This window comes from Vigna unguiculata, chromosome 3, assembly GCF_004118075.2.
Source record: "Vigna unguiculata cultivar IT97K-499-35 chromosome 3, ASM411807v1, whole genome shotgun sequence".
Classification (NCBI taxonomy): domain Eukaryota; kingdom Viridiplantae; phylum Streptophyta; class Magnoliopsida; order Fabales; family Fabaceae; genus Vigna; species Vigna unguiculata.
The window spans coordinates 59,803,137-59,814,561 of NC_040281.1; the positions used below are offsets into that span (position 1 = coordinate 59,803,137).

The following is an 11,425-nucleotide window of genomic DNA, read 5'->3' on the forward strand; positions in this document are numbered from 1 at the left end:
TAATATATTATTATTAATATTATTATTATATATAATATATTTTTATGATAATATATATAAACCCAAAGAAAGAATCAATTAGGTAACTGATTCCCTCCCATGCTCAGTGGCGAATTTCTTTGGGGGCAGGGAGGGGCCCTGACCCCCCAAAGTTTTGATTTTATATATATATATATATATATATATATATATATATATATATATATATATATATATATATATATATATATATATATATATATATATATAATATAATATAAAAATATATTTAAATTTTTTTAAATTGTAGGTAATATATATATATATATTAGAAATTAATAAAAATAAATTTTTAAATTTCTTTTATTTAATCATAGTATTTAATGTAAATACATAATAAAATATAAAATTAAATATAATAAAAAAATAAAAATATTTAAGTTTAATTTATCTTTTGGTTTTTGTTTTTATTTAAAAATTGACATTAGGATTAAGTTAATTACACCAACAAAGTAAATCATTCATATTAAGAGTCTCAATTTTAATGAAAAGATCATTGTTCTGTTTTGAGGAATTTAACGAAATTTATCGTAAAAGATCGAATTACATCAGTTTTTTAAAAATCGAGACCAAATTGAGATTAAAAAAAAAATTGGAGGATCAACTTAACATTTTTAAACGAAAGCTTGAATCAAAGGAGTAATTAAACCAAATATTTATTAACATAATTTTTATTTTTCTTTTCATTGTCTTTTTAGTTTTTCACAAATTGTAATAATCTATCACCCTCATATGTCTTCTTTTTGTTTTTAGAGAAAAAAAAAGTTAGACATAAACTCATTATATTTCTCATTTATCATCTTCCTTTCCCGTCTCTTGTCTTACTTGATAATGAAAACATTATTATTTTTTATTTCATGAGCTTTTTGTGTATTCATTTTTTTATGAATATAGAAAAAAAATGTATTATTAATAATAATGAATATATTTTTTATTTTAATAATTACGTGTCTTATTTTTTTATTAGATTATGATCAATTATTTTTTAGTATTATTTACAAAATAGGTATATTGATAAAGAATGAAAGAATAAATTAATCGTTTAAGAGTGATGAAAAGGAAATTATTGACTAAAACAAGATGATTCTACCTCTCCAAATATTATATTTTGAAGCATTATACTAATGATAAAAAATATTCGATTAGAGAAGTCATTTTTTGAAGCATTATACTTACTAATGATCGAATCTAATGATCTCAAAATTATATTACTTTGGCCCCTCTAACACTTTTGGTCAAGATCCACCACTACCCATGCTTCACACGCACAAAGGAACTGGTTACGTAACCGGTTCATCCCATGCCATGAAAACCCACCACCCTTTGTTGGACACTCACACACATGTGAAAGGACATAATGGTAAAAGTATATTTCACCCTTGCAAATCTTTGCGCTTTGAAGAGATGGGATTTGGATGTTTACTCACAAATATGTCTATGCAAATCTACTCACATCCTTTCATTCACACAAGAAAAAAGCTCAGAATTTGTCCTCGCAAATCGGATGATTTTATTAATCTTCTCATGTGAACACGGTGTTAAGCTTGGTGCATTTATCGAAGGCATAAAAGTATTTTTCCTTTTTTTAATATAAAAACATTCACTATAAGAAAATTTTTGAATAATAAATTTTAGTGATAAAAAATAATTAGTCAATACAGTGATCAATTTATAAACTAGAAATTATTGGTAACCAAAATAGTTTTAAAAAATTATAATTGTTTTCTAAATTGGTGACTAAAATAGTTTCTATTATGAATTGGTCTCTAAAGTGGTCACTAACATTAGCTACCAATGTTTTGGCTACTAAAAGGATTGGTCTCAAATTAAGAAATTGGTCTCTAAACATAGGAATGGCAATGTGGCTTGGCCCGGCAGGCCGACCCACTAAAAATACTTTGGGCGGGCCGATATAGTGAAACCGCAGGCTTGCCAAAGCACGGCCCACATAACTCGTGACTGTGCGGACTGACCCGCAGCCCGAATAACCTAACACTTCTCACCCTAGCTTAGTAACAAGTTCATGTTTTAATGTTGTTTATTAGACTTGTTTTGATGGTCCAAGACTTGTTTTATTGGACTCTTATGATGTTGTATATTGGACTTGTTTTGATGCTCTAGGATTTATTTTATTTGAATGTTTTGATGTTCCAAATATTAAAATTATGATATTCCAAATATTATGGACGATTTTGATTTGTTATACTGGACTATTTTTATGCTCCAGGTTCGTTTTATTGAACTGTTTTGATGCTTCAAATATTAAAATTATGATGTCTAAGACTTGTTTTTTTTAAGTCAAGATGCCCAAATATGTGGGCCAACCTGCGGGTCCACAAGTATTTGGAGCAGGCCACTTTTTCAAGCCCACAACTTCTTTACAGGTGAGCCAACCTGACTCATAATGTGCGGGTCTAATGTGGGACGGACCTAAACGGACTGAGCCGATCCGCATTGCCTATGTTTAGAGACCACTTTCTTAATTATGTTTTAAAATTTTTCTTGTGGTGATTTGTCATATAAAAAATCTAAATTATGTTTTATAACTATTTCTAAAAGAATAAATTTTTGGATCGAGCGCTTATCACTTGGCCAAAAGCTATTGCTATTAGTCTCTGATACTAATTATTGAATCGAGCTCTTACCACTTGGTCAAAAGCTATAATTGTTAATGAAAATGCAACTCTTTCTACTTAAGAGTGTATAAGTCTAAGTGTCATGATTCAATTGTAACTCGACCTACCCAATCTCCACTACGGGACAATTGATGTCAACCACAACATAAACAATATTTAAGAAAATGAGTAAACAAATGTTTAAAAATTGTATCGTTTTTTCTTAACTTATACAAGTGATACATAAGTTATAAAAGCGTTAATATAAATAAAAGGTTGGTATCTTTCATGAAATTATTCAATAAATTTTAGTAACATTGCACTGCATGACATATGTGTATGTCAAATGAACGTGTATTATATATATATATATATATAATTAGTGAAGGGATCAAAATATTTGGATAACTCGATTTATTTCGCAGTGCAACTGTAAAGAACAAAGACTGAGTGTTGCACTATGAAACGTTCATGGAGAGTTTAGGTCATAAGTAAAGATCGGAGTGTAGTTTAGTTGTATTTCTAATAGGATAATGATATTTTAATCTATTTTTTTTATCTACTTTTAACTTATCATTTTAATTATTATTAGATTATCACATAACATCACTAAAAGAATTAAAATAAATAATTTAACGATGATTGAAATAGTAAAATAAAAGTGAATAAAAAAATAAATTAAAATATCATTATCCTTTCTAATATGCCAATTTGCTCAAAAGGTTATAATTGCTGGTTTATACTATTTTGGTATATCTTTTTCTCTCTTCTTAACTATTGAAAATAAGAAGAGTTTGGATAAAAAAACTATATTTTCTATTTATGTTAATTTAAATTAATATTTTTTAATTTTTAACTTATTAAATGCTTCATTTAGAGAAGATAATTTAAATTTATTGAATTAATTTTCTTATTTAAATTAAATATTTTAATTATCGCAAAATTTTAAAAATATTTAAATATTAATATTGATTATTATTTAATCAATTTGAACTGTTATTTTTACCAAAATTCTTGAACCAATTGATATTAATGAAATTATATGGATATTTCTTTTAGACGACTTTTTAAGCGATATTGAAAAAAATTTTCTCACATTCATCAAAAAAAGTTTTAATTGTTATTGACTAGAAGTTTTTCGGTCAACCTTAAAAAAATTAAAACAAACTATTGAAAGAAAACAATATTGATATTATTAATAAAAAAAAACTACAAAAACTAATGACTACATAAAAAAGAGTAAAAATTAATCACAATACATATCAACTGAAAAAATTTAGTTTAACACTCATAAAAAATTATCTTCACAATATTAGAGAAAACTCTAAATAATATCCAGAAATAATAACTTAGGAGTGTCAAATTAGATTTTTTATATATAATTTTTTTTAGTTAAAAAAAAAACTCTTCATTTTTTCTTTTCATTTTCTATGCTTAAAATAAGCACACATAATGGTAGAATTCAAAAAAATTTGACTATCATTCATTATTATATTACGATATCAAACCATGAATATCATTTTAGATAAGCTCTTCGTACCTCATCAATATGATTAGATGGATATTGTCAAATTTGATGACACTTTTCCCGAACTCATCAATTTGATTGGGTAGATATTGTCAAATTTGAGGACGTTTTTTCCGGATCGCGTTCTAATGAATTTTTAAATTCATTATATGTAATTCTCAGAATTTTAGATATTTGTTTTTCATTGTCTTGAATTCTTGATTCTCATGAAATTTCTCAAGGTTAGTTAACGTAGATGCATTTTTTCATCTAAAATTTATATTTACAAATCATAATTATCACATTGCAAAACATAACTAAACACATACTTTGATTAAATAAGCAATCCTGTATAAATTCAAAACTTTAAAAAATTTACCATAAGCAGAAAAACACAAAATTACTAAATTTCATAATTAAAGGTTATACTAATTTGGGAAAAATTATAATTAAGGTTCATATCAATTTCATAAAAAAATCCCTAAAATCATAATTACAGTTTATTCTAATTTGGGATAAACATCCTAAGAAGAATCATAACTCTAACATACATAAATCATCATTATAAGATACTTAATATGTAAGAGATAATACAAAAAATGTATATTTCAATGTTAATCTATGTGTTCTTCAACCTTTGTTTTCCAATTTATCTCTTTGTATTTTTTTTTTCTCCTCACACGCTTTCATAATAACTTACTGGGTAGAAAGATCTTATAACAAAAAAAAAACTAATTTCTTTTATAAATCAATGCTTCCATTAAATTTTTTAATTTTACTTTTTATTATTATTTTTCATAATATAAACTTAATATAAATAATATATAATTTTAATTTTAAAGATATAAATATATATAAAAAAAAGTCCCAAAAATTTTGGGGACCTGTCCTAATAATGTTCCGCCAGGATCACAATATAAATATAAAAAAATCACTCACTTTAATAAATAATTCTGCTTACATTGGCTGATAAAATCATTATTAACATTGATTAAAAATAAACCAAACACATGTTCAAAAAACGACTTAAACTCGATAAAGATGAAAATAAACCCAACTAACTTCAATTAAAAAAGAACAAAAATTGAAAAACAATTATGTTTAACAATAATAATAAAAAAAAAAAACACCTCTAATGTTGACTAAGAAATTTTCAAACAAACAGTTGATTGAAAAATAACTTGGACTTAATATTAACAATAAAATAACTTGAACTTAATAGTAACAATAAAATAACTCTAAGTATGTTAACAAAAGAACAAACACTATCCACAGTTTGAAAGAAATCTTCAACATTTACCAAAATAAATGTTACGATTATAATACTGGCCTAAGTAAACAGTATTGATTGTAACATTTTTCTTTTTGTTTTTTCTTAATCTGCTATTGTAATCAAAGAGATGAAAACTTTACTAGAAACAAATTAAAGAGAACATGAAAAGAAAAAGAAACGTAGAAATATAGAATTTTAATTTCTTTTAAAATTTCTTAAATTTTTTACAAAATAAATTACCCTCTTAAAAATTATCAAAAGACTAATTTTTAGTGGGAAGAAAAATTGAATAACCACTTGCACTTTTCGTCGAGAGCCCAAGCCTAAATGCACACTCAAAACCAACCAAACTATCCAGTCAGATAAATTTACGCTGTTTATACTATCAACCATAATGTTCATCAGCATTCAGTATATAGAAATGTAACGCAGATTCATGTCTAAAAGCTATCCTCATATATCATAATCTTCTTGAACATTACACATAACCAACATTGTCATTGATAGATCAAGATCATAACTTTTAGTCATATAAAACTATTTGCTTCACAAAATTTTCATCCAATTCAATGTTTAATTAGACATAAACGCCACAAGCAATTAAGAGGAACAAGGACCCAAAACCCTGCCAAGAAAATAGACACATTAGCATAAGTTTACTATATCATACCGGTTTAACGGCAAGAAGTGATTGAACAAAAAATACATACCAAGAAGACTGATGCAACTGCTCCAGTTGCAAGCTCCTGAACAAGTGAACGAGTTTTCCTAGAAGAGGTTGCTTCATAACTGCAAATAATCATCCATTTATTTTATGACTAAAGAAGAATATAGATACCATGATAGCAGTTAGTATGGTATGAATATTCAGAGTTCATGATACTTGATCTAACAGGACAAGGGGAAATTCCTAATGCTTCTAAGATTAAAAACAGTTCAATACCACAAAATACAAGACAATAAAAGTCCAAGCCGGACACGCACCTACAACTTATTTATAATTGGTCACGATAATAATATCATTCAGCTATGAGGTCAGATTTCACATATATAATAAGCATGTGCCAAATACAAAAGTTCTTCCGTTGAACACCAATCACATTTTTTGCACAAGATAACACGAAGTTAGACACAGATTGAGGATGATAAATCCAGCCATTTTAAATAGAAACTATCTATATATCTTAAAATGTGGATTTAGCTCTAACTTGATTTCATAAAAACAACTTATAAAATAATGTCTAACTCCAATTTAACCACATCACTATTTCATGTGGATCTAAACCACCACCTTTAAGGTTGCAATTAAAGCAATCCTAAAAGAGTCTACAACTAAGGTGAATTAGGGCTAACCACATATAAAGCGAATTTCCAACAATATGTCTAACCCAGGTATGAACAAACTCAACTACTATTTTGGAGTGTCTATACTTCCTTGCGCATCAGCTCATTTAGGTGGTTAAACAACAAATGGGCAAAAAGGGCGAATGTTAGATCACACGTAAAAATTTAACAACATCTTGACCAGGATGCCTTCCTAGAAGATTGTAGTTCTGCAAGATCCTTTGTTACTCTAAATTTAAGAAATTAAACCCTATGTTAAATTTACTCCTGCACAAAATCTCTCACCCCAGCAGCCAATTCCATACCTTCAAGCAGGAGAAATCTACGTTCCACCAATGACAAGCATTTATCAAGAGCACAAAACTTGCTTATGTATTTTTGTTATTGTTTTCCAATTAGAATTGGAGGTTTCGCCTTACTAACCTATGCTAACCATTAAAACTTATTACGTAAATGACTGGAGTGAAACTCCAATTCTGAATTTCGTGCTTCTCATCTCAGAAGACTTGCCCTGCGTTGACTCCGTATTGGCTATCACTTACGGAGATCAAGGTAGCAACACAACGATAGCATTTTCCAACAAACTCAGATTAATGAAATCCAGCGTTGTTACAGTTGAGTAAAATTTCAAAGATTCATAAATCCACAGGAACCTTCTCATAATTGGCAAGCAAATTGAAACATGGAGATCAAAATAAGAAATGTAGATCGAGAGGAACTCACATGAAGAAAGATGCGGTTAAGACGAGGCCGATGGCGAGGGTAAAGACGGAGAGTGTGGGGTACCACGAATCGGGCACAGGACTCGTAATCGGTTTTGGAGCCTTCCACAGAAATTAAAACACAAGATTAGGAAATCGAAATCGAATTTGAAAACGAGAAGAGAGAAGGAAAACGAAATTGAAGTACCATTAGAGAATGCAGAGATTACAGCACTGGATCTTGCAAGGTCCGAAGTGCAGATGCAGAGTACAAACCCCTTCGTTCTTGCTGACTCTACTCTATATTTCAGCGTCAGCGCTAATCACCTCACCTTACACTTCCACCAAGCCCAGCTTAGCATTTGGATTCTCTATGGCCCAAATTATCAGGCCAGAACTCCAACATTGGGTTGCAAATTGACCCAAGGAGAGTTTCTATTCCCACCCAATTTGAGGTTTGCAAATTATCTACTAATTGACACATAAGCTTTTTCTATTTATTTCTTTTTCAATTCAATTTGGGGTTTTGGCCTCGTATAAACAAAAAAGAAAAGTTATTTATTTTAAACTACTGTTATGTTTTATTCATTTTTTTCAACGTTTTATAAATGGAACCTTTTATATTTTGTAAACAATTTTATTCTGTCTCACCATTTTTTTTCCATTTACCTCAAACAAAAAGAAAAGTTTACAGAAAATTTTAATTTTAAGTTCATCGCATAAAGGGATTTTATATAATTTCATTATATAAAATTATTATTCTTTATTTTGTTATCATCGTGGATTAAAATTAATTAGTAAATTATATTATTTGTTAGTAACAATTATATAGTACATGGTTATTAATTACATGAATAAGACGTTTGGGTTTATGATGAACAGTTTGTGATGGACTGGACTGCTCATTGAATAGTCTATGATAGACTTGAATTTAGTAATCTGTTGAGAGATCCCTAGCCTCAGAGAGATATATTGACAAAGTTCTCAAGGTTTAACATGCATTCTTTCTTGTTCCTCATGTGTTGCATACCTTAAAAAAGGTGATAAACTCTTTAAATCTCCGTGTCCTCAAAATGATAATGATAAAGTCTAAATGGAAAAAGTCTCATATGCTTCCACTATTGTTAGTTTAATATATACTCAATTTTGTACTCATTCCGATATTGCTTTTGTTGTTAATGTTTCAGGGAGATACTTGAGTGACCCAAGTTGGAGTAACTAGAAAGCTATCAATAAGGTCTTTGGATATTTGCATGAACCAAGGATCACATGTTGACCTATAAGAAGTTTGATCAACTTCATGTTATTGATTTATTTTAATTTTGATTTTTCTGGTTGTCGAAAATTTACTTCCGACTTTGGTTTTATGATAATAGGATAAGCTATTTCTTGGAAGAGTGTTAAACAAACTCTTACCGCTACTCCTACCATAGAGGCAGTATGTTGCTCGTTATAAAGCACTTGTTAAACAGTGTGGCTTAAAAATTTGATTTCTGACTTTTAAATTGTTAAAAGTATTTACAGGCCACTTGTAATGTATTATGATAACACTGCTATCATGCATTTATCTTATAACCATTGATGAGGTGTGTTTCCGAATTTTGTGTATATCGAGGATAATTTATTGTATGATAGGTTTTGATGCCCTTTAGATCAATCGATTTCGACAATCTAACAAACACTCCACTCAAACGGGTTGTTTTCCCTTTCAATCCCTACTAGAAGATAGAATAAAATATGAACCTTATTCTAAAGAACTAACAAACCTCGATAATGAAGTGAGCAAATAACAAGAAGTTTTTAAGAACCATGCAAGTAGGATTCCACACTTCCATTTGGAACAGGTTCATAACAAAAGATTGAATGTGTTGCAAAACAATAAACTCAACAAGGAACAATCTATTATCAGCAAATGCATCTACAAGACAATGAATTATCTAGTGATGGAGTCGTGGGATGAAAAAGATGAAAACTACAACACTATATTAGAACACTAGAAAATACAACATTAACTGATTATGAATTTTATCATGTGGGTTATGGTCATTGAGAGATTGTGGACATTGATTTTACACACGTATAAGGTATTTGATACTATTTTTACCCAGAAACCTTAAGACAATGATGTTATGGGTCTTTATTCTTATATAGTATTTAAATTTGTCCAATGTGAGACTTTTGACTCATATTTAAACTATTTCCAACAACATTTAAGTTCAAATTAAATGAGTTTAGTAAACCATTGAAGCCAAATTCTTCTCTATATTTTTTTAAGGTTGAGGCTAAATTTTCTCAATAGTTTTGTTTACATTTTGAGTTTATTTATTTTTATTAACGTATGTTAGTTACCGACAAATTCTATTTTTGTTTTGTTTACATTTTGAGTTTAAGTTTTTTCATTAAAGTATGTTAGTTATCGACAAAATAAATGGATAAACTGCATGTTTATGTAAAGAAATCCACAAAACTATATTTAGTGCAAACCTTATTAAAATTCATATTTTTGCTTTTGTTTTTAAAAAGAATTTGTCACTATATTTAACAAGAACTAGTTCTATGTAATATACCCCTAACTTATTTCAATCTGGGTTCATGGATTCAAATTTGTAAAATTATGGGCGATAAATGGCTATTGCTTTCCGCACCTCACAAGTACCAACTGAACCCCCACACTACTAAGTAAAGACTAGTTATCTTTCATCACTGCACCATGCTACTATCGGTACCAGCACTGTAACTTTTATCATCGTTGGAAAGGAAGATGAAAAGAAGGAACGATGCAAAGGGAAGAAGAGAGTTAGAGCACAAACAAAATCTCTTTCGAAACATATCTCGTGGAAGATGTTCCAAAAAATCGAAAGGTATTATATGTGTCCCGAACAGTTTGCTTCGAAGAAATTATTTCGAAAAACTTATTTTATAATTTGTTTCATGCATCCCAAAAATTGTTTCAAAATTTTATTCTGAAAATTTTGGAAAACTTGTTTCAAAAAAATTGTAGAACATATAATCTAGAAGTTCCTTTTAGGGAGAATAAACTGATCATTTTATGAGGATACACAAAGAAAGTGTGGAGGCACAGGAAGAAAAATCCCTAATATAACCCATTTCATGCAAGTTAATAAACTTCGTGGTGGACTCTCAAAAGTAAGGAAATAAGATTTTGAGATTTCTTTTTTACACCGTCACTTTTCTTGTAATACCGCCTATGCATATGGAGATTCTAACGGGCTTTCAGATATATATAAAAAAAATAGTATTCCGAAAAAACAAATTTGAATTGCATAGAAGGTGCTGGAGAAAGTGGGATGCAAAAGGTTGGAACCCGATTTTGTGAGAACTACATACATTCTTCACATCCACCCAGTTTTTTTTTTACTTTATTTTATAAAACTAATAATATTTTTTCTTATTTGTAGACCTAAAGCTTGAATTTTAGAAATTTTATATGTTTAGCTCTCTAAAAAATATTACACAAGCAACAGATAATGTGAATGTTATACAATCTACGAATTTGACTTGCGTGCCGGTCAAAATTTTTTTAAAGGAAACTCGCATGCCTATCAACTAAGAGAATGAGGAATTATATTATTTATTTATGTTGAAATTAAATTATTTTTTTATTTAATTTTCTATTTTTAGTTTCAAGAATTAGGTTTAACCAATTGAGAGAGTTTACTTCATATAAAAATATTTATAAATAACATAAATTTAATATTTATAATGTTTATAAATAATTTTTTTATTTTTTTATTATTATAATTAGAGTTAAATATGTTTTTAATCCCTCAACAATTGAAATTAATCTTTCTTTGAAACTACAACCCAATTTAATCTCTCATATTTAGAAATGCATGAATTTAATCTTTTTAACCAAATTTTATTTAATTTATTTTGTTTAGTTTATTTGACATTTCAAAACGCATTTCATAATAACGTTTAAGTT

General features: G+C 28.3%; 1 protein-coding gene across 1 annotated transcript; it reads right to left on the minus strand.

The window, feature by feature from the left end:
• Positions 1–5,792: 5,792 nt before the first annotated feature.
• On the minus strand, positions 5,793–7,896 carry LOC114177375 (transmembrane protein 258). Its single transcript, XM_028062694.1, has 4 exons — positions 7,688–7,896; positions 7,502–7,602; positions 6,145–6,223; positions 5,793–6,059 (listed from the first exon to the last, which is right to left on the minus strand). Exons 1-4 carry the CDS (start codon positions 7,688–7,690, stop codon positions 6,012–6,014), a joined length of 231 nt encoding a protein of 76 aa, XP_027918495.1. The 5' UTR covers positions 7,691–7,896; the 3' UTR covers positions 5,793–6,011.
• Positions 7,897–11,425: the final 3,529 nt, after the last annotated feature.

Excerpts from the sequence above, each read along its gene's own strand:
- LOC114177375 (XM_028062694.1), bottom strand. Across the intron at positions 6,224-7,501 it reads TTAACCGCATCTTTCTTCAT|TTATGAAGCAACCTCTTCTA; the intron begins GTGAGTTCCTCT and ends GATTATTTGCAG. Across the intron at positions 6,060-6,144 it reads CAGTTGCATCAGTCTTCTTG|GGTTTTGGGTCCTTGTTCCT; the intron begins GTATGTATTTTT and ends TTTTCTTGGCAG.